The sequence below is a fragment of the Pituophis catenifer genome, unplaced genomic scaffold (genome assembly GCF_029215685.1).
Source record: "Pituophis catenifer annectens isolate HBS135680 unplaced genomic scaffold, rPitCat1.0.hap2 SCAF_7, whole genome shotgun sequence".
NCBI classification, from domain to species: Eukaryota; Metazoa; Chordata; class Lepidosauria; order Squamata; family Colubridae; genus Pituophis; species Pituophis catenifer.
Window position 1 is genome coordinate 49,288,681 of NW_027256887.1, and position 25,005 is coordinate 49,313,685.

The 25,005-nt window shown below is 35.3% G+C and overlaps 1 protein-coding gene across 1 annotated transcript in view; it reads left to right on the forward strand.

Moving 5' to 3' along the window:
- Window positions 1-25,005, forward strand: part of PTPRQ (protein tyrosine phosphatase receptor type Q) — an 87,267-nt gene that overhangs the window by 26,970 nt on the left and 35,292 nt on the right. Inside the window, exons 18-27 of the mRNA XM_070947883.1 lie at window positions 804-961; window positions 3,555-3,700; window positions 4,753-4,921; window positions 5,436-5,729; window positions 6,323-6,598; window positions 10,341-10,492; window positions 12,291-12,432; window positions 12,959-13,231; window positions 16,535-16,861; window positions 21,425-21,546. Of these exons, the coding sequence (XP_070803984.1) occupies window positions 804-961; window positions 3,555-3,700; window positions 4,753-4,921; window positions 5,436-5,729; window positions 6,323-6,598; window positions 10,341-10,492; window positions 12,291-12,432; window positions 12,959-13,231; window positions 16,535-16,861; window positions 21,425-21,546 (2,059 nt within the window). The remainder of the gene's footprint in view (window positions 1-803; window positions 962-3,554; window positions 3,701-4,752; window positions 4,922-5,435; window positions 5,730-6,322; window positions 6,599-10,340; window positions 10,493-12,290; window positions 12,433-12,958; window positions 13,232-16,534; window positions 16,862-21,424; window positions 21,547-25,005) is intronic.

A 25,005-nucleotide genomic window follows, 5' to 3' on the forward strand; every position in this document is an offset into this window, starting at 1 on the left:
GTGAATAATTAGAAACAATTTATTCTTAACTGAGCTTAAATATAGACAACTAATGTTTTTAGAAATTAATGCTTGCTGGATTCTTCAAACATTTTGAAACCATCATTTCAAAACCAAAATGTTGCTGCACCAAATAGAATTTTAGTGGTTCTCTAGCAGACTACCATCTACTGTTATTGATTGTCACTGAAAGGAGTGGATCCTGTCTTACACTAGTAGCAAATGGCCAATTCATTTCTACTTAATAATGTGAGGGTGAACAAATTGTAGCATTTGGTATCTGTAATTAGTTTGTGTCCATATTCTGGTCCTTGATTCATATACCATGATGTTCTATATACTAAACAGCTATGCATTGTTGAGATGCTGAACTAGTAATGTAATATAAGAAGCTTTACCAGTCCTTTATGTTGCTTTCTAAGAAGAGTTCCAATCTTATAATTCAAATTAAATGTTATCCTAATTTCATGCATGATCACCACTCCTTCTAACCTTCCAAGTCCTACTGTTCTGCGTCATTGTGATGGTGGTGGGGATGTCCTTGGAATAGATGTTGCAACGAAAAAGCTATTTCTCACGAGAGCAAAAAAACATTTTTTTTACCCAGTATGATACAAATATGTCTGAATGCCTTTAGTAGTGGAAAGACTACTAATTGTTACTGCAGGTGGAGTGAAGAACTAACAAAAACACAATGGTGTTAAATTGAAACACTATAGTTTAGCACACGTAGTAACATATAGAACTATTTAGTTTTTGTTTTGTTAATCAGCTGTTTAATTCTCTTTTATATGTTTGCTTAGGGATATTATGTCAAGAAATATTAATGCATCTGAACTATCACTAGAATTAACAGATTTAGAATATAACAAGAAATATAGTGTTTATGTAACAGCAAGTACCAGATTTGGTGATGGAAATATAAAAAGTGACACAACAAGTTTCAGAACCTCTGAAGGAGGTAAATGATTAATGATTAAATGATTAATAGAATAAATAATATGATATATACTATTGAGAATGTTCTTAGTAGTGATTTAAAAGTATTTATTATATTATAATATTATATATGTATATATGTACCGGTATATATGTATAAATATATTATGTATAAAATAGGATGGGTTACCTTTTAGTATTCAGAGATTAAGTTTTATGTATTTGTAGAAGTCAAAAGCTTTTGTAGTTGGGGATGTTGCCAGCACAAACTTTTTGTGTCCTTTATCCTTGGACTATTATGAGCATTAGTAACAAGTGAGGAACCCTCTGTTTTAGCCCCTCTGAATTTCCGCTCTAAGGCTTTTTCCTCCGGATTGTTTTTTAATAGAAAGAATAGAATGTTATTGTCCCTTGTTTGTTCTCCAGAATAAGGATACGGAGCTCACATGCTGCAAGATACGTTCCTTATCCTTTTTGAATGTTGAGCTGATCTCTTAAATATTCTTAATAGTCCTGATTCTATTCATATACATACATTCTGCTACGTTTGGTACTCGAGTGATAAACTGGATAATTCTGGCATAATTTATAAGTATTTTCCTATATTTGATGTAGAATTGGCAATTTCTTTTCTTAATAATGTCTACTTTACACTAAACAGTACAGTTTTTGTGCTTCCTAATTCAAAATAATAGGAAACTACATGTTGTCACTGATTAGTCATATGATCAGAGGAAGCTCTAGAGCAGGGGTGTCAAATTCAAAGATGTGGCCTGTGGGGTGCTTAAATCTGGCCCACAGGACTGGCCCGGGATACCTCTAGCAGCCAAAGCAGGGTGAGGCAGCGGCCCATGTGTGGGCCCCATGTCCCGTTTTGGCCAGCAGTGTGCTGCAGGAGGCATCCATCCTGTCTTCTGCCCTCCCCCAGGCCAGCACACAGAGAAGTACAATGCTGATCCAGCCCTCGAAGAAATCCAGTTTGACAGCCCTGCTCTAGAGGCTACAAGAAAAGGGATTGGGAGCCACATGGAATCTTGTGGTTGTAAATTTCTATAAAGCATGTTACTTCAAAAAAATGACCTTTGTACACTCAGGTCAAAGGATAGTTATTTTAATATATTACTTTTTTCATATGAATTTTGAAACTTACCCTTTCATAAAAGGTAGATACTCTGCATACTGAATGAACAATATTTTTATATTCTTTAAATCTTGCAATTGACAGGGTGTGTGTGTATGCACCATTTGCTACTCTTATTTCATTCATATTTTGGGTTTATTTTGAAAAGCTGCTACTTAAGAAGCTTAACATGAATGTGGATACACAGGACTGACATACAACATTATTGATGGTAGTCAAGCTGCTTTTGAAACTACAGAAAAGTTAAACACTGCTGACCCAAGACTACTGTAATGAAATGCCAAAACTCAAAATTGACAGCTATAACTTCCTTCCCACTTCCAGATTTTCCTTTTCTGGAGAGCTCATAAGACTCATGGCGGTTTCATTCATTTGCTGTGGGACAATACACTTCATTCTGGTATTTGGCTGAATGCCTTGTAAGCAGCTCATGTCAATTTGGACTTGTGCTTTGTCCAGTGTAATGCAAACAAAGAACTATGCAATTATTTATTGCATATTAATATACGTCTTTGTAAATAAATAATAAATTATTGAACAGTTTCTTTTCATTAATTTTTACCAGAATTATGGTAAAATTATGGTAAAATAATGTTGGCTTGGTTTGTTCTTTAATGATACATTATTGTGCTCCTTTCCATATCATATCAGATTCCATATTAGAATGGAAAGCAAAGAGTGTCAGGACCAGGGGTGAAATGCTCCGGTAGTGATGGAGGCGGGTGGTTCGGAGAACCAGTAGCAAAAATCCCTGCCCCACCCCCATGCCCAGCTGAGCCACGCAATCATCAGAGGCTTTTTAAAAATTATTTTTAAGAGCATTTTTTCTACAACCTCTTCAGCTTAAAAAATGCTTTTAAAAGTTAAAAAAAAGCCTCGCACGGCTCAGCTGGGATTGTCAGACGCTTTTAAAAGCATTTTTTCTACAACCTCTTCGACTGAAGAAGTTGTAGAAAAAAATGCTTTTAAAAGCCTCTGACGAGCCCAACTGAGTTGCCTGATCGTCACAGGTTTTTTTTTTTTTTACTTTTAAAAGCATTTTTTCGGCCGAAGAGGATGTAGAAAAAATGTTTTTAAAAGAAAAAATAGCCTCTGACGATCAGGCAGCTCAGCTAGGTTTGTCAGAGGCTTTTAAAAGCATTTTTTTTACAACCTCTTCGGCCGAAGAGGTTGTAGAAAAAATGGTTTTAAAAGTTAAAAAAAAAAGTTGGCCACACCCACCCAGTCACATTACCACCACCCCACCAAGCCACACCCACAGAACCGGTAGTAACAAATTTTACATTTCACCACTGGTCAGGACATATATTATTATAGCAGCCTTTTGTATTTTCAAGAGCTAAGACTAAGTTCCATTAAGGTTCAGCAGAAAGAAAGGATTTTTGCCATAAAATCCCTTCCTGAAACATTTGTAGAGCAGAAACAAAATAGCCTCTCTTTTTTTGTACTGTTGGTAAATGTTTACATTTTTCAGCTCCAGGTGATCCACCTAAAAACTTGTGGTATAAAAATCTCACTTCATCATCAGTAAGAGTATTCTGGAATCCTCCTCAAAAACCTAATGGTGTCATTCAGTTTTATTCAATTTACTACAAAAATGGTTCTGACACTTATGTACAGGTATATCCGCTTTTTAATGTTTTCTGAAAGTGTTTGACAATGTTAAAATCTCTCTCTCTCTCTCTCTCTCTCTTTACATTAGTAATAAGTGAAAGAAATAATTTTATGTGCTCAAACATAGAAAGTTAGAGTAATGCATGTTCTGAAGATAATTCATAAGATGTGGCTAGAAGTTACACGAATGTAGCCTCTTGTGGCTATTCCTTATTGTGACCTGTTTTTTTCTCATTTCTTGCACAAGCATGGAAAAAATGGTTTTGTTGCATGCTGTTATTTGTCAAGGGTGTCCTTAGCCTTATTAGTTTGGTTATCACTTGTACTTTTATTATATTTAATTGTTAACAATCTTTAGCATATTTTTAATCAAGTAAGAATAAAGAGCCATTTTGATGTGGCGGTTAAGACAGCAGACTAGAAACCAGGAGTCATAAATTCTAGTTACACCACCTCAGGCACAAAGGCAGTGGGTTAAACTTGGGCCAGTCACTATCTCTCAGCCCTAGAAAGGAGCCAGTGGCAAACTACTTCTGAAAATTCTTGTCGAGAAAACAGCAGAGGCTTATCCAGGTAATCTCTATGAATTGGACTTGACTGAAAAAAAGGAAAACAAATATATATATATATATATACAAAAAACAAAAGTAAATAAGGAATAATATGAATTTAATGTTATATTTGAAGCTAAAAGTGTTCACAGCTTGCATGACCAAAGTCAGACTCTCTCCACTTTCAAACAGAACGTATATAAATCAAGCAATTCAAGCTTTGCAAAAAATAAATAAATAAGTGAAATTACTTAAGTCAGATAAAGCGAATATAATTATTTCTTCTTCACCAACATCCACATGACTGGTTGCCTAATAATAATAATAATAATAATACTGTTGCATCTAAAAGTTAATTTTCTCTTTGTGCTATCATGATTTACTTTTTGTTTAGGTATCATAAATGTTTGCAATACATAATGTTCGTTTAGTTATAGGAGAGAGGACATAAGTTATAGAGAAATACTAATTTTAATTCAATAAATTTTCCTAACATCTTCTGTCTAGAATTTTACCACTCCCACAATTGACAGCAGTGCTGATAATTCAACTTTATCGATAGTATTGAACAATTTAGCAAAATGGAGATACTACACACTTTGGTTAACTGCAAACACAGCTCTTGGGAATGGAAACCAAACCAGTGAAATAATGCAACTATATACAGACCAAGACTGTATGTAAAAAAAGTTTATATTGTTTGTAGAAACTCTATATGTAATTCTTTACAGACTCATTTATTTAAGTTATCTTAAGGTTCATTATGATCTAAGCCATCTGATTATCATAATCATATAGTATATATTTTTTTTACTTTTTGCCACTATGCATTTTATGTGAGAGATTAGATATAATTTGTATAAATCATGTTTTTTTTTTACAAACCATGGCTTGAGATTCTAAACATGCTATTAAATGCAGGTGGGTGATTTTGGGCCAGTCACTGTTTCTCTGCCCAGCTTACCTCACAGGATTGTTATTGTGGAGAAAATAGGAGAAAGAACTATTGTGCATGTTTACTATCTTGAATAAAGGATAAAAATCTAAAAAATTAAACAAATAAAAATAAATTATGTGAATGCCCCATGAACATGGATTTATTTTTATTAATGCTTCTCATCAGTTGCATATATTGATATCAGGGATAAAGATATTGGACACACAGATAACATTTTTTAAATTTCCTTCAGTACCGGATGGACCTGTTAATCAGCTGGCCTATCAGAACATTTCTTCCACAGTAATAAACGTAAGCTGGATCCCACCAATGCAGTCCAATGGACTCATCTTCTATAATATTTCACTAACAATGAAGGATACTCAAACAAATCATGGGATTTTGTCGCTTCTTCTATATGAAACAAATATAATTTTTAATAAGTTGGAAAAATATGCAAACTATCTTCTAAACATTACTCCAGCAACAGAAAAAGGATCATCAGAAATGTATACTTTAAGTTTATACATCAGAACTGAAGAAGATGGTATGTTATCTATGTTGCTAAATATAGGTTTTTAAGACATAAGCTTGTATATGACTTATATAACTTAGACTATATTTGTGTAGTTTATGGCATGAGCTAGTTCATTTCTTTTTCTAATACAGTATATCCATGTGTATCAGTATTTTTTAAAAAATTGGATTGAAGTCATAGACAAACATCCTTTTTACTCTTCATCATAATAACTGTACTAGCCAAAAGATCATACCGTGAAATAATACTATATTATTCCAGAAAAATATAGTGTTATACTACAATAATATAGTAGTATTATACTACTATAATATAGTAGTATAATATAGTATTATGTATTATAATATAATAATACTATATTATTCCTGAATAATCCCAGCAGTTGATATGTATTTCAAAAACACAATTACATTTAACTCATATTACTCTTCCGAAAACTATAATAAGAAGCTCATGGGTATTAGATGTGTGTGCCTGTTTGTGTATAGATGGGTAATTTGCTATAAATGTTACACAAAGACACACTTATACTGAGCTTCCTGTATATTTCAGATTAATGTTTGCTTCTCCCCTTTTATGTTTCCTCTCTGATTAATTGGCAGTTCCAGACTCTGCACCTATTTTGAAAACTTACAGAAACCTTTCATCTACCTCAGTGATGTTATCTTGGGATCCTCCATATCGGCCAAATGGCATTATAAGAGGCTATGATTTAAAGCTACAAGGATCAGAAAAAAATATTTCTTTCACTACCTCCAATAATTCAATTATTTTAGAAGACCTTTTGCCATTTACCCTATACAGCTTTTTTGCATCAGCTCGAACTGTAAAAGGGCCTGGTCCATATTCTGTTCTTATGTTCTCTACAGATGAGTCCGGTGAGTAATTTGCAAGATGCAGATTTCTCAATGAATCCAATGTTTACAAGGCTTCAAGATAATACCTTGGTCATGTTTTAGTATCTTATTTGTCATTAGTTGAACTAGAGTTATGTGGAATAATTGGGATCAAACTTGTTTTCATTGTTATTTGCAATTGCTCTCCTTGCCTCTGTTATTTTTATTTTGTGAATTGCATAGGATGGAACCTTTGACCATCTTTGGGGGGAGAACGGTGGAGGGGTTGGGATGGGGGACCCCGGGGCCCTAAGGGAAAGGGTGGAAGGTCATATTCCGGTTGTGATTGGGAATGGAGGCAGGTGGATGAACGGAGGGCCGTATCAAAACTTGGGAGCTCGCCCCTGCTGTCTTCGAGTGGTGGTGTGCTCGGACCCACCTGGTTCTATCTGACTTCCTGGGGGTTTGAGAGATGGGGACATTGGGCTACGGTTGGTCTATTTTAATGCCAGGTCTGTGGTTCACAAAGCTCCCCTCATTCGGGATTTGATTGAGGAGGAAAACGCAGACCTGGCTTGCATTATGGAAACCTGGTTGGGCTCAGAGGGAGGTGTCCCTCTGATTGAACTTTGTCCACCAGGTTTCCGGATGCTGCACCAACCGAGGGCCCAGGGAAAGGGAGGTGGAGTGGCGGTTGTTATAAGGAAAGCCCTTAGTCCGGGGGAGGTCACTATTCCGCAGATAGACGGATGTGAAACCCTCCTCATGAGACGGGGTCCATAGGGTCAGTTGGGCCTGCTGATCACATACCTGTCTCCCAGCTGCGTGGCAGTGGCCCTGCCTGGCCTACTCGACGCCCTGTTGGGGTTGGTGGTGGAGCTCCTCAGACTTATGGTGCTGGGTGACTTCAACCTGCCTTCCCTGGGCAGGGGGGGTGGCTCGGGAGTTCATGGCATCCATGGCGGCCATGGACCTGACTCAGATTCAGGGACCGGCTCATGAGGGGAGGCACACACCCAATCTTGTTTTTATCTAGGAGCAGTGGCGTGTTATGCTCTGTGGGGGGATATCTGTTATTTCCCCCCTGTCATGGACCGACCATAATCTCCTCTGGTTGGACTTTCAGAATGCCATCCCACCTTGCTGGGATGCAGAACCGACTATCTGGTTCTGCCCCAGGCACCTGATGGACCCGGAGAGGTTCCAGACGGAGCTTGGGATGATCCCTCTCTCTCCCATGTCCCGGTCGAGACCCTGATGGAGGCCTGGGATAGGCCTGCTGGGGCACTCGACCGTGTCGTGCCTTTGAGGCCTCTGACCCGGTGCAGACCCCGGCTTGCCCCTTGGTACACTGAGGAGCTGCGGGGGATGAAGCGCAGGAGAAGAGGCCTAGAGAGCTGTTGGAGGACTAGTCGTTCCAAATCTGACCAAGCCCAGCTAAGATCGTTCACACGGTCTTCCCTGGAGGTGATGGCGGCGGCGAAGTGTACATACTTCTCCGCCCTCATCACATCCACAGATAATCGCCTGGCTGCCCTGTTTAGGGTATCCCGCTCCCTCCTATATCAGAGGGTGGGGGAGGACCCTTTGTGGGGGCGAGCCGAGGAATTTAGCCATCATTTGCGAGACAAGATCACTCAGATTCAGGACGGCTTGGACTCTGACTGGGCAGGGTTGGACGGGGAGGAGGAGGCGGGTCTTGTTGTCTGGGAAGAGTTGGATCCTGTTACCCTGGAGGAAGTGGACAGGATCATGAGGAAGCTGAGTGCGACCACTTGCATACTGGACCCATGTCCCTCCTGGCTGGTTTATGCAGCTCGGGAGGTGACACGCAGTTGGATCCAGGCAGTGATAATGGCATCCTTGGATGGAGGGAGTTTTCCTGCCGCCTTGAAGGAAGCGGTGGTTAGGCCCCTCCTTAAGAAACCTGCCTTGGATCCAACCATTTTGGGCAACTTTCGTCCAGTCTCCCACCTTCGTTTTTTGGTGAAGGTTGTTGAGAGCGTGGTGGCATGTCAGTTTCCGGTGGCCCTGGATGAAGCAGATTACCTAGATCCGTGCCAATCAGGTTACAAGCCCGGTTACAGCACGGAGACAGCATTGGTCACACTGGTGGATGCTCTCTGGAGGGCTGGGGACGGGTCATTCCTTGGCCCTGGTGCTATTAGATCTCTCGGCGGCTTTTGATGGTATCTTGCTGCGACGCCTCGAGGGGTTGGGAATGGAGGCACTGTTTTACAGTGATTCGCCTCCTACCTCTTGGGTCGTACGCAAGTGGTGTTGGCAGGGGGCAGAGGTCGGCCATGAGGCCCCTCACTTGTGGAGTGCCCCAGGAGTTGGTCCTCTCACCCCTTCTGTTCAACATTTACATGAAGCCGCTGGGAGAGATCATCTGTGGTTTTGGGGTGGGGTATCATCAGTACGCTGATGATACTCAGCTTTTTATATCCATCCCGAACCAGCCCAGTGATGTCCTCAATGTGATGTCCCGGTGCCTGGAAGCGGTACGGATCTGGATGGGGAGTAACAGGCTTCGACTCAACCTGTCCAAAACCAAGTGGCTGTGCATACCGGCATCTCGGGCTGAGCAAGAAGTTCCAACGCTGTCTATTGGGGGCAAGGTGTTGCCCCCCATAGACAGGGCGCACAACTTGGGTGTCCTCCTGGATTCACGGCTGAGTTTGGAGGGTCATATCAGTTTGCCCAGGTTCACCTGGTGTGCCAGTTGCGCCCATACTTGGACCGAGATGCCCTACACACAGTCACTCATGCGCTAGTCACCTCTCGGATCGACTACTGCAATGCTCCCTACCTGGGGCTGCTCTTGAAGACCACCCAGAGGCTTCAGCTGGTACAGAATGCGGCCGTGCGGATTGTTGCGGGAGGGTCCCGATACTCCCATATTACACCTCTCCTGCACGGCTTGCATTGGTTGCCGGTTGCCCTCCGGGTGAGATTCAAGGTGCTGGTGTTAACCTATAAAGCCCTTCATGGCTTAGGCCCAGGCTTTTTTTCGGACCACCTGCAACCAGCGTCAACTTCCCATCTCCCGGTGCGCTCTCACAGAGAGGGCCTACTCAGGGTGCCGTCAGCTAGACAATGTCAGCTGGTGACCCCTAGGAGTAGAGCTTTCTCTGTGAGCACCCCCACCCTTTGGAATCAACTTCCCTTGGGGCTCCGGTTGGCCCCTGACCTTCGCACCTTCCGCCGTGAATTGAAAACCTGGCTATTTATGTCCCCCACTTGGACTGATGGGGTAGTATATTTTAAATTTTTTTTTTAAAAAAATTAAATCTTTTTATATTTTTTTTTGTGCATATTTGTTGATTTTAACAGTTGTTGGTCAATTGTTGTGTGAGCCACCCTGAGTCCTTGGAGATAGGGCGGCATACAAATTTTATAAATAAAATAAATAAATAAATCTTATGATTTCTTTATAACTGCCCAGTAACTCAGCCATAGCCACAGAACATTGAAAAATGCAGTTACAATGAATGTGATTTTGTAATCTGTCATTCACTTTAGTTTCTCTGTATTTGCTAGCTGCTGCTCATCTAGGGACTTATATTGCTACCAAGGCATGTATAGCTCATCTGGCTTTATACAGACTAGCAGAATAGATGTTTAGATCTCTGAAAAATGTGGCTTCATATGATTTAAAATAAAAAATATATATTTATAAGGAGAATATGTCAAAAATGTTAATGTATAACAAGTACTGGGTTTTTGTTGTGTGTAAAAGTACTGCCATATTGCCTTAATCTGAGTAATGTTTTTTTCACAGTCCCATTGGCACCTCCAGAGAATCTGACAGTTATTAATTACACATACAACTCTGCATGGCTGAAGTGGGATCCAAGTCCTAGGCCAAATGGTGTCATTAGAAGATACGTTTTAAATATTTCTGAAAACAATAGTCAAGCTACTTTTTACCAGGTACAATGAACACAATTAATATTATACGTAAACATTAAACTTATAAATATATATATTTAAAAACCATCAGTTCTGTAGAGGGTAATAATCAGAAGATAATTTGTTTGTCCAGGGAAAAATCAAAGAACGTTTTTCTCGTCCTGAATGAAGCAACTCTGAAATAGGTAGAACAGGAGAGGCACTACATTAGCTGAATCCAATTAGGATTTTTGAGAGACAAACTTAAACTGTTTTTCATGAAGAACATTTTTCTTGGCATAAAGTATGAATAATGGAAATATTATGAATAAAAAAAAATGTACAAAAAATATATACTTGTGGATAAGCTAATATTTTTAGGTGTCAAAATGCACCCCAAAAATTGTGATTTGCTTATCCATGGATGGGCTTATCCAAGCATATGTACAGTAATAGTGTTTTTTTTAAGTACTCATATATCCCATATATACTTATGAATATAGCTATCCATAGAAATGCTGATCCTCATTTTTTAAAACCAAAATACCTTAAAAAATAAGCCACTCACAAATAAGCTAATTTTGAAAATTAAAACACAACATTTCAAAAGTCAGCTTATCCATGGGTAGTACAGTTTTCATGGCATTTTGGTTACATATTTTTGTGGGTTGACTTATCTATGAGTTTATACATGTTTATACCACAAGTACCTATGCCACCCAAACCTCAGGCCATGTCCTTCTAACTCAAAGAACATTCTATTTCTTAACAGCACTCATTTTTGAATCCAAACATCTTTCTTTTTTTTACAAGTCTTTGATCCATTACTTCACTTTAATATCCAATTATTTAATCAATGTAATCAAGTGATTTGGCTAACCTATTGCCCAATTCCTCAGATATTTTTGTGAAGTAAATCTGATGTAATTCCTTTCTGTGCATATTGCTCTAGCAATCCTCTCTTCCCTGCTATTTTTGCCCCTTTTTTCTGATTGCTATTGTATCCAAAACTGGAAGTGTCACAATTGCAAGGGAAAGCGTGAAAGACAAGCTGTTCCTTTTATTTATTTTTTCCTATTTTGTCTTCCTGTGCCCTTAATACTTTTGTCTAAAATGCTCCCTGTACTGTAGTTACAATCAGCAACTGAGTCTGGCTTACATTACCTTTATCTTTGGTTTCATAAAATCCAAAGATAAAAGTACAAATCCTGTACTTTTTAACAGCAAACAAAAAACATTTCCACAAAAGTCCAGTTAGATTATCTGTTTTAATTCCCCCCCTTTATAGTCTAAAAGGAACATTGACTCAACAGGTGGAATTGTCTTATCCTGCTACGCAGAAAATATATCTTTAGCTGTAAACTAATTCCATCCAAAAGTGTTTTAAAAAGTGAGACTTTTCACTTGGAAACACCCCCCCCCACTATTTTACTCATGAGTCAAAACCTCTGTTCTGGACAATTACTCACAAGGAGCAGCTATCCAGAGTACAAGCGGGCGATCTTGTGATCTTTCCTATATCCAGAAAGACAAAGCTAACCAGAGTTTGCTCTGTGGTCACTGATCTCCAACATAATGCTCCAACTCTTTCAAGGACATCTAGTCTGCCATAGATACTCACCTGGAAGCTTTAGTAGTCCTGAATGCATGTAATTTTTCCTCTCTAAAGTCATATAACTATTTTATATGAGTTGTATATAACACTGGAAATGCAGTCTAATATCAGAAAATTATATATTTCACAATAGATTGATTTCCTATTAATTGATTATTGTATGATTCTGAAGAATTTATTACAGCAATAAAATATTATTGTAATTAACTATTTTCTTAACCTAAGAACATTTCAGGCTCACACAATGAAGCTAATATATTTGGACTAGAACCATTCTCCGTGTATTCCATCAGTGTTTCTGCATTTACAAAAGTTGGAAATGGCAATCAATTTAGTAACCTTGTACAATTCACAACAATGGAATCAGGTTAGATTCTTTAAGATCAAGTATTTTAATATGTACTGGTTTTACAGAAGAAGCATTTTAGCTATTCCAAATTTAATCCAAATAACCCTATGGATTTCTCATCTCATTTGGTCATAAAAACCAAAAGTTTATCTTAATTCCAGGATCTGGATAATTATTATAAACCCAATTGGACAGTTATTAAGATTATTAATATTACATCAATGCTGATTTTCTTCTCCCAATTCCATCCATCTTTCTATTGCCAAAATGCTACTTCAGTTAGCTCAAGAAGCATGATATATTATCTCCTGTAAAGAGAAATTATAAAAATCATAATTAATGAAGTAGAGGTACATCAAAATATAGTTCATTCTATTGTATTTTTACTGTTGTGGAAAAAGCCAATAACTTCCTTTGGTAGATCCACTAAAGTGCTTTTATTATGATATAATATGAAATGCTGAAATGCTTTCTTGCATTTGCATATTGAAGTTGCAACTGCCTTTCAGTTTTATCTGAATATAATCTGTACTTTTCTTTGAAGCACCTGGTATTGTCCAGAATACCCAGTGTATTGCAACCAGTTGGCAGTCAATCCTGCTCCAATGGGACCCTCCTTTGAAAACAAATGGAATCATTACAAATTACATCATAACGTTTAGAGAGAATTCAACCATCTCATCATCTCATAATGAAACAGTGTGTATTTTGAGAAACTTACTATCCAATACAACTTACCAATTTAAAATAAAAGCTGCAACAGCTGCAGGAGAAGGGAAAGAACAGTTATGCAATTCTAGCACATTTCCTGAAACAGGTACCAATTCCCTACATGTCAAGCTATAATTAATAATTTCAGAAATTTCTTTCATAATGTCTTTTCAACTAAGTTTTCAGAGCTGGGTGGAACAGCATACTATTGAGATATATTAAAACTTACGTTGTGTTAATTTTGTAAAATATATTAGAAGAGCAACAGTTCCAAGTAATTGTGCTTAGGAATTCATGCAAGCAACTATAACAACAATAAAGTTTTTATTATTGGGTTAACATTCTCTTAGCTGTGTGTTCTCATGCATTTTTTTGTGTTGAGTAGCAGCCACTTGAAATTGGAGACGTGTAATTAGGAATGGAAACAGTTTTAAAGTTATTCTCAGCTTCTTATTTATGGTGGACAGAGTTAGTCACAGACACATAGCCAACTCAGAGTCACTGCCAAGGCATTTATTTCTGACGCTAAGTGAAATCAAATTAGGTTCACCATCTCATCCCAAAATCTCTGAACAAGAGCCTTCAAAGTATAACTTGATTGTTTATTGTTAGGTTTATTAGAACTGGGTGTAACTATACATTATCATAAAAAGAATTACATATGATAACCTATGATACAGTGACATTCTCAAGTGGATGTTACATCTTTTATCATAGTCTATACTGTAGGATAATTTGCTTCAATTTATAGAATCAAAATATACAAAGTTGTGAGAATAAATGCTACCAGTGTGTAGAAACTGAATGGAAGTGTAACTTCTTCTGAGAACTGTAAAAAAAAAAGAATGTGATGGTTGAATTTTTATTTTTAAAAAATGTTTAATATTTAGATTCTGTTGTTTAAAAAAATCTGCAATGGCAGCTTATAAAAATAGTGGTAAAGGTGATCACAATAATAAAACACAAGTAATCTTATCCGATTATCAAATTCTCAACAATGCTCCAATTTTTATATATGTTTTGCATTTCTGGACCATGTATCTCCCTCAAAAAAGCCTCTGGGTAGTGTACAATAGAATACCAAAATATAAAGCATTATATGAGAATTAAAATGTTAAAGTTAAAATTTAAATTTGAAAAGATTATAAAATTATAATAATAAAATTATATTATTCAAAGAGACAAGAAAATATTCGAGGAAGCAATTTAACCCTGTTAAAAATTGGTTGTTGAAGACCAAAGGCCAGCTCTTATGACACCAGCCAGCCCCATGATTGCATATTCCTTTCAAAGAAAAGTATTTTTTAAAATAAATAAATAATTAGGTAATCAGGCTACATAAGGGATTTAAACTGTGAGAATTCAAGAGGTGATTCTGAATTTCAGGGGATCTGTTATTTCCTAGACATCAAGTTCTGATCTTAATATAAGTTGCATAGATGAAACATTTCTAGGGTAGATTGATATGAATATTCCCAATGACCTGAAACCATTTATAAATCTTCAGAGGGAAATGTTCTATATTATGATAGCATCAAGATGGGCTAGATAGTGCCATTTGAAAAAAATCAAGGTATTAAATATGTAGAATTTCCTTTACATTTAAAACTCTTTACCAAAAGTTTTTCAAATGAATCATTCTCAGTTATGAAGTTATTTATTTCTGTGTATTCTCAATGTATATTAGCATACTTCATGTTTGTGTGAAATAATAGTTTAGACGTATAGTGTCTAAATTAGAATTTGTAGCTTGCATAGAATAGTATGTATGTATGTATAAATGTGGCTTTAGTTACATGTGTGACTTACTTGCTATACTAAAATATGATAAAGCACACATGATAATAAATCAACAATGAGAACTAAAACAAAGAGATATAAGATGTGAATATTTGCGGAAGAATATATAAAGGTTGCTTGAAAATGTAATTTATGTATTCTTTTATATGCAGATGATGTCCTGTTGAACAGTTGAAAACCCAAATGATTTGCCATACATATAAAATAGATTTTATGATGCAACAAGGAGTATGAGTCTTAAAATAAATATATCAAGGAGCAAGGTTGTTGTGTTTAACAGGGAAAACTGAGTGAATGAACCTCCATAGATTGTTAGTCAAAGATGGGGAAATGAGTGGAGAAACACTAGTAGAAGGGTCTGTAGTAAGTAGTATACAGTCTGTTGTAATAATGAAAATTTATCAAAAGAAACAAAAAATGGTTGTGCATAAGTGTGTGCTACAGTCTACTTTGTTATATGGAAATAAGAATTTGTAAAGGATAGAAATACATTGAATGCAGTGCTTGTGACTTACTTAAGAAACATGTTTAAAGCGAGAGGTAAAATCAAGAACAAGCTCTGGATTAATGAGAATAATAATGCTAAATTGGTTTTGTCAGGAATGAGAAAAATGAACAAATAAAGGATTTCATTAGTATTACTTTATTTTAGAAAAAATAAATGGCTATCTGTTTCCTTCTGTTAATGTAAATTTTCAACCTTGGAATCTGTAATCTAATAGTAACTTTTTTATATAAAGGAAACATTGAGAGATGCTGGAAGCAGTCATTAGAGATAAAAAAAGCAGAGGACTGCCAAATAGCCAAAAGAATGGAATTTATTTAAGAATTTGACTCATTTAAGAACACATAATTAAGCTAAGAAATACTTTTCAGTTCTTTTCAGCTTTTCACCTTTTATAATGTTATGTATTCTTTGACATTTGTATTTGACAAGCTAAATGTTCAAAACATTTTTAAAATAGTGTAATATCTCAGATGTAAATATAGATCTTTACTTTAGCAGATGCAGGCAAAGAAAAGAATTCTAATACACAGAGGAATATAGGAGTAGATATGCTTTTTCATTGGAACTAATGAGAAAAGTTCTTAAATTACAAATAAATCTTCATGCACATTATAGTCCCTTCATCCATAATAAATCTTGATGTGTGTGTGTGTGTGTGTGTGTATTTGTGCCAAATTTCTCAATTTTAAAGAGGTACCAAAATAATTCTATATAGCAATGGTATCAAAAGATGATGTAGCCAAAGTAACAATAACTGTCCTAGCATTCCTTCTTCAAACTGAAGTCTAAACCAGATTGTAATAACAATGAATATGTGTTTCCAATGGTTTATCCTAAAACTCTAAGGGTATACAACATTTGCATAAAGTATGTAGACTTCATAAAGTATACTTGTATTCTCAGTTGTCTATATTTTCAATGTTATGCCTGTGACGATGGGAAATATCCATCCTTTAATCTAGTGCATGGAATAAAGACTTTCAGACCAAGAAAGAATGTATGTATAAATGTATCTGGATAAACAATATGAAGTGTATCTTAGCTTTAATGCAAAATAATATAGTGATATTATAATTATAATTTTATTATTACTATTTTTAGCTCCAAGCGCTCCAAGAGATATAATATTTTCAAAGATACAATCAACAAATGTGACCTTGAGATGGATAATGCCAGTTACTATTTTGGGCTACTTTCAAAACTACAAGATTACTACACAGTTACAATCCATCCATTGCAATAGTTGGGATTCTTCTGAATGTATTGAATATGAGAAGGATCAATACTCATATCTTGTTGATAATGTTGTAGAAGAAACAGTATATGACCTGAAAAAATTTAGATGGTATCGATTTAGAGTTTCTGCTTGTACAAATGCTGGTTATGGCAATTCCACACCTTGGATTGTTGCACAAACTCTTCCTGGCTGTAAGTAAGACTATAATAATCCTTAATTTTATACAGAACTCAACTTTATAAAACTCATGAAAAATTAACAATAGGCACAATTAATTACAAAGTTATTACTATGTGTTTCTCCAGGCATATTCATTTAGTTTAAATCTCTCTCCCTCCCTCCCTCCCTCCCTCTCTCTCATATATATTAGGAATTGAATGTATAACATATCTGGTCATGAAATTGGAGACTGACAGCAATTAAATAAGTTTGCATTTAACCATTCATTTCCATAATTACTTCTTATATTTTTATATTACATTTTTTGCACAACATAAATATATAATAGAGACTTACACTGAATATATAAATATAACATAGAGTTTGGATTAATATTTTCTTCATTCACCAATAGCTGTATTTTAACTAAGATTTTCAAAGGCTAAACATTTAAAACAACAATTTTTAATAAAATTAAAACAACTTATTTGCTTAGAATAAATTTGGCATTACTGGAAAATTTGTTCTTTTAAAATAAATTTACCATTTCTAATGGTGCAAAGAAAGCATAGCAAAACATATTGATGGTTACACTTTTTAGATAGATTTTTTTACTAGTACAGTTGAGCAGCTGTTAAACACCTGCTAAATTTAATAAATTTTCAAATTATAAAAAATATTTAAAGTAGGGTAAAAATATTTTCTCATTCTCCCTCCAAAGAGCATCAATGCTTAAGTTCAACCTTATCTTTTGTCTTTTTGAGTCAAGCATCAAGTCACCACTTCCCCTAATAACAGTTTTGTTTGAACATTTTGTGTGAAACACAGTGACATGAAATGATTAGGGTACTGAAGTTTCTTCATGTCCCTAGATTATGAAGAGGAAGTAAAGGTTCATGTCCTTCAGTTCAATCAACTCACAGGATTGCTGAAAAGGAAAAATAATTGAATGATAAGTATATCACCAAATCTTCTTGTGAGAGAGTCTAGCATGTAAATTTAACAAACAAGTCAATAAATAAGAGAAAGATATCATTGACATACACAAATACTAGAATATTTTCTCTTTACAAGCTCACACTAAATTTATGGATATAAGATATTTTAAAGAATAATTGATGGCATTTTTTAACTTGCCAAATTATATTTTGAATTCATTGTGTAATAAGGAAACAAACACCAGGAAATCATCTCATGTATTATGTAGCCATGACAGTTTTCATAATCATGCATTTAAATTTATTATATTTTAAGACTTTCATCAACATTTTTCCATATTGATAATTATAAGAATAAAAACCTTAACTTCGTATATTCGTACTATTTCTTGTTCCATAATTTAGATAGAATACTCTGTCTTCTGTTTTACAAATTGTTCTCTTGGGAGCTGTCTTTCTGTCTCATAAAATAGGCCAATGGGACTATTATTGCACTGATGATAAATTATATAATTCTGCTTTACAATATTTTCTAAAGTATCTGAATTAAACCATATGCTTCTGTCATAATAAAAGAATTATTGACAATTGTTTTTATAAAGTAGTGAAAAAGCTATATATCCAAATTTCCTCTTTCTGACACATATGTAGGAGGTAAAAGGCCTGTCCTTCTTCTCATAAAATTTCTATGCTGCTCGGACATTTGGCTAAGATCAAGTATTCGATCCTCTTTTCTAGATGGATATTCAAAGTACTATGACCCAGGATAGAGTAGGAAAAAGAAATTCAATAAGAAAATAATTTCCTGGTCTGCAGTTTCTGTATGTGCAAAATTTTTGTTTTACTGTATTTTGGATCACTGAGGTCCATCCAGTCCTTGAAAAGTTAATAATAACAGAAACAATGGCAACCTTTTGCAATTTCCATTGAGCCTATACTGAACTTAATCTTGGTTTTGTTTCTGCTTGCCCACATGAAAATCAGTAGTTTAATAGAATATAATGAATCCATCTGAAAAGATAAATTTAATTTGCTGTTCCTGTTTTCCTACCAATTTTATGTGGGCTTCTAAATCTGCACATTGTGTTTAGGCATGTTGAAGTTGGTTCCTTTGTTATGGGAATATCAGAGTGCTGTTTCCATCTATTCCCAATGATAATCACTGTGGTATATTTCCTCATTTGGTATAATAAATATACAGTAGTAAGATAAGGATAATGACCAGCAAAACACAACAACAAAGAATCGCAGCAGTGGCATGTCCGGATACCAATCTGATTCCTACTGTACTTGCTCTTTCCTCATCATATGGTTATATATAAGATTATATTCCAGAATATTGAAATACAGAGTAAGAACATTGGTATAATCCATAGAGCTCCTGTGGAAGTTTGCTCTAAGAAAAAAAAGATCTTGTTCAACTTACCCTTTTTTTAACCATCAGATTTCCAAGGAATCTAGAGGGAGCATTATGTGTTTTTTTTTCTATACCCCTAATTCTTTACTGATTGTGCAATAGTGGAAGAGAAATTAGGATTTCCTTGCATTGCAATTGTTTCAAATAAAATTCAGACCAGAAGACATTTATAAAAATAATAAATTTAAATTTATTTGATTAAATATGCTTATCTTATTTAAGGATTCCATATTGGTAAAAAAATCAGGTAGAAGTTGAGAGTTAAAAGAATATTTCCTAAACTACTCTTTTAAAGCTACTTTGCTAGTACAGGCCTTGCTAAAACGAATAGAGCTTGAATCAAAAGATTCTTTTGAGTATCAGAAGATCAGCTTGTAAAATGATAAGCTATCCAAATGTACCATCCAGCTAACAAACTTAACTGCTGCCTTTGCATCAGGACACAGATGGATGGGAAAAAATGACCCTGACCTCCATAAGACCTACATTCCTGTGGAAGCATAGAAGCATGATAATCAGGAAATGATGGGTATTAGTTACAGAAAATGCATTATTGTGAAGACCAGGAGAAAAGTGCTCATGAGAGGAAGTGATTGGATTATATGGGAATGAGTGAATAAGACTGGGTCATTCCTACTGAGTAAATTGCTGTGATTTATAAGAGAAAGGCTATAGTGATATCTTACCCATTTCTGGCTAGACTTGTTTCACAAACAGTCTTAAATCAATATGTGACAGTTGCCATTGGCACAAAGTTTGTTTATGTAAGATGTTTGTTGTAAAGGTTCTAGACAGAAGCTAATAGATTTCCAATTTCCAGTCATATTTTAGTTATACCAATTTATCTGACGTGTAATTCTCCTTTTGGGTGAAAATTCTTCAACTATGACAAAAGCCAATAAAGAGATAAATTGGTGCTTTAGACTAAGAATTTGAAAGGCATTGACATCCTGATCCTAAATACATTTATATGGAAGTGTCTAAATGTTCATCCTTTTGAGTTTTTTGCAGCTGTGGTTTTCAGTCATGATGTGTTGTTTCCCAGACATGTTGCCATTGGGAGAGGTGGCCACATATACAGTTAGTTGACTGCCACTTTCAGAATTATCCAATTCTTTGATACTTGCAATCCCTCAAAACTAAGAGGTTGATTCAGTGCAAAGTATAATTCTGTATAGAGGCCAGCTCAGCCTATGTCAGCATAGCTAACAGCAGAACTAAATAAAAAGGCTGTCAGAGCTTAAATGTTCATGTGAACAATCTCTAATTTCATTGGTATCAGAGGAATTTGCTTTCAAATAAATGCTTGGGGCAGAAGCTGCATTACAGAAAGGGATTTACTTTCTGTAGAGCAAGCATCAAATTCAGACAGGGACAATATTTTTGGTTGGAGAGTTTTACATAATCATGTATATGAATCATCTTTCTGTTTTTGAAAATCTATTAAATTATTAGTAAATGATTAAATTTATCCATTAAATAATTAAGATTTAATTTACCTCAACTAAATCAACTATTATTTCATTTCCCTCTCTTTCTTACCCCAAGGAGTAGTACAATCATCCCAATTTTCATTTTGGTGACATCATTATAAACAAGATACAAGCCTTTCCCAGTATCTGATTAACACAATCAGTGCTTCATTGAGAAGGCTTCAACACCCCTTGTCTGCAGACCTTGTTGTCCACATATCTCAAAAGGAGATTTGGCTCTGTCCTTGTAGTGTTGGTCAAGTGGAGGACATTATCCATTATGTCCCTCACTGCCCCATTTACAATGAGATCAAGGCCAAATTATTAATGGCAGATAAACTCAAAGAGTCTAATCTTGAAAAATTGAATTTCCGTAGCTGAGGATGGCCATCTTGGTGCTAATGCAAAATTAGCAAAATTTAATCATATAGCCCCCCTTCCCATAGTATTGATCTCTGGAAGACAAATAATAGTGTTTTCCCCCGAACAGGTGCTCTTGCAGTCAGAGAACTTGCCTAGTACCCTTTGGTAAAAGCAATGACTGGTAAAGAAAGTTTACCAGTTTACCAAAGTTTACCAAAGAAATTGTATTTTAGCATTATAAATAAGTATTTTCATGTCCACCTATAATCTGCTCTTTTAGGCAGTTGGCACTTAATTGTATTAATTAATATTATTGCATAATAATAAAGACTTCACCGTTCAGAATGACAGTTTCGATATAAATCTTTTTTAATATAATCTTTTGATGTACTTTTCTTCCTGTAGCTCCAGATGCTCCTCCAGCAAATGTAACTGCAGTAGCTACATCTCCTTACAGTATTAATATTAGTTGGAATGAACCTACCATAATTAGTGGACCAACATTCTACCTCATTGGTATTTCCTCAGTAAGTCATTTCAAGTCTTCTATTCTTTGATTCTTATTATTCATATAATAAGTAAAAACAGAGTTTTACTTAGGAATCAGATATTAAATAATATTTTATTGATTGTTAGTATGCAATAGGAACACGGAATCTGCAGCTTCTGCATCTCTTTCTACACCTTTAGTATTCCCCTGGCAACACAGCAGAAAATCAATAGTGGTGTATCTTGATATTTGGGAATAAATAGAAAATATGCAGAATCTCACCAACTAGAGCCATTCGTTTCCCCAAAGCCTTTGACAAGTCTTCTGAATACAAGATACTGTTTGCTGGACCAAAGAAGCTGCATCTGATAAGCCAATAATCTAATCAGCTGTACCAGGATTGGGTGACCTTTTATCTTTTTAAAACTATTTTCTCTCAGGAATATCTGTTTGGAAGATTCCTAGCAGGCAAGATTAAAAGCAAAGAGTGGATTGCACCATAATAAAAAGTTAGTGGTGATACCATTTTGCTTCTAATAGCATTCTTTTTATCTTTTCTAATTCACTTCTCTCCCAAAATACAAGGTAGGCAGTTCTCATTTAGTGACCACAATTGGGTCTGGCAAAAGTGAAATGGTCACTAGGTGACACCAAACTGTCCTTACTTCAGCTTTCCTTTCCTTTACAGACCTGTGAAGGTCAGAAATGTGAGAATTGGTTGCTAAACTACAAGTGGTCACAGTTACTTTTTCATTACTGTCATTTACAATCACTCTATGAGCTAAAAGAGGACTACTTGTCAATTGTATGAACAATCTGAACATCTGAAAACTTGATAAACCAAAAAGAACTAGCACAGAAAATAAAAATGGCCAAACAGAATTACTTTGAGTTTGCAAACAAAACTGGTAGATGGCTGGCCTACAGACTGAAAAAAGATAAAGATAAAAGGATGATACACCAACTTAGAGATGGAAATGGAGAGATCCATTACAGCAGGAAAGCGAAAAAAGAAATTATCCAGACATTTTATGCAAATTTATATAAACAAGAAGAAGTAGAAGATGAAAAGATAAAACAATATATAAAAAGATCAGATATTCCAGTAATTACAGACAAACAAAGAGAAATGTTAAATAGGCCAATAACTAAGATGGAATTGGATGCTGCACTGAAAAAACAAAAAAATAATAAAACTCCGGGACCAGACTGCTTACCGGTGAAATTATATAAAATTGTACAAGAAACAATAGGAGAGATTATGCTGGAGCTATATAATGAGGCTTTAGAGAAGACAAAAATCCCGCTAACCTGGACGGAAGCAATAATTACAATCATACCCAAAGATGATACTGATCACCAATTAATTCAAAATTATAGACCAATATCTCTATTGAATACAGATTATAAAGTATTTGCAATAATTATAGCGGAAAGAATAAAAAAAGTACTGAATAATTATATTCATATGGACCAAAATGGATTTCTGCTGGGCCACCAAATTAAGAACAATATAAGAGTAGTGATAAATGCACTTGAATACTATGAAGCACATCCGGAAAAACAAGCTTCACTGATTTTCCTTGATGCCCAAAAAGCATTCAACAACTTAAATTGGAAATTTTTAAAAGGGCAATTAGAGAGTATGCAATTCGGAACAAACTTCGAAAAAATTATAGGAGAAATATACACTAAACAAACAGCAAAAGTAATTTTGAAGGATGACACGACCGATCAAGTTCATATAACAAAAGGGGTTAGACCACTGTCCACTTTCTCCACTATTGTATATTTTAACATTGGAGATTTTGCTAAAAAAATTAGAGAAGACCAAGAAATCAAAGGGTTAAAAATAAGACGAGAGTAGTACAAGGCTCAGGCTTTTGCTGATGACCTTGTATTTATAGCAGAAGAGCCATTAGAAGTAGTACCAAAACTGTTTAAGAAAATAGAAGAATTTGGAGAGGTGGCTGGCCTAAAAATAAATCGAAATTAATACTAAAAAATCTTACGAAGATCCAAGAGACAGAACTGGAAAACAGGATACAAATCCAAGCAACGAAGAAAATAAAATATTTAGGGATCTGGCTGTCACCAAGAACCTCATCAATAAGAGAAAACAATTATGATAAATTAATGATACTGATAAAAAAAGATTTGGATAATTGGAAAAACCTACAGATTTCATTAATGGGAAGAATTTCCAGTATTAAAATGACCAAAGCTGCTATACCTGTTCCAGGTTGTGCCAATAAAATTAGAGAAAAAATTCTTTGAAATTTTAAATAAGGTGATTTCTAAATTCATATGGCAGGGGAAACGACCACGAATAAAATTGAAGTTACTCCAGGATACCAAGGACAGAGGAGGAACAGCACTCCCGGATTGGGAACTCTACTATCAAGTGGCAGTGTTATCATGGGTTAAAGATTGGATGGAACTGAAAAATAGCAGAACATTAACAATCGAAGGTCATGATTACAAGCGGGCTGGCACTCCTTTCTATGGGACGAAAAATATAAAACACATACTTATTTTAAAAGACACACAATTAGAAACGCATTACTATTAATTTGGCTCAAAATTAAAAAACAACAGTATACAAAAATCCCGATTTGGCTTTCACCATCAGAAGCATTAAGGCATCCAAACTTAACAGAACCTAAAAATATAATTAAACACAAAGACTTAACTGATTATCAAGGGAAATTGAAAACTAAACAACAATTGGAAACAGATTTAAATAGAGAAATCGATTGGTGGACCTTCTCACAGATTCAATTGAAACATAAGGAATATATAAAAACATACGAAATTTACAAAAAAAACCCCAAGAATTAGATAAAATTATACTAGACTCAGAAGAGAAATTAATTACTAAAATTTATAAATTCCTGTTGCGATATAAGATGGAGGAGGAAACAGTTAAGAATATGATGATTAAATGGATGCAAAACTTCAAATATACAAGAGATCTGGAGAAATGGGAAGAACTTTGGCAATTGAATACAAAAGCAACATTAGCGGTGGCATACAAGGAAAACCAGCTGAAGATGTTTTATAGGTGGCATATGTCACCCACAAGATTGGCTAAAATTCATCCGAAAAACAGCTCACTATGTTGGAAATGTAAAAACTCACAAGGTACCTTTTACCATCTATGGTGGACGTGCCCGGTAGCAAAGAAATTTTGGTCCAATATTAAGAAATGGCTGGAACAAATTACTAAACTACAAATAGAGAAGAAACCAGAAACTTTCCTGTTAGGAATCTTCACCAAAACATATCCTAAAGAAATAAAATATTTGTTGATACATATTCTAACGGCAGCGCGGATAACATATGCCAAAAACTGGAAACAGGAAAAAATCCCAACGAAAGAAGAAGTAATGGACAAAATTATACAGTGCGCCGAAATGGATATGTTAACAAAAGAGCTAAAGGAAAAGGAAGAGACAGACTACTACAAAATATGGAATAAGTGGTACCAATGGTA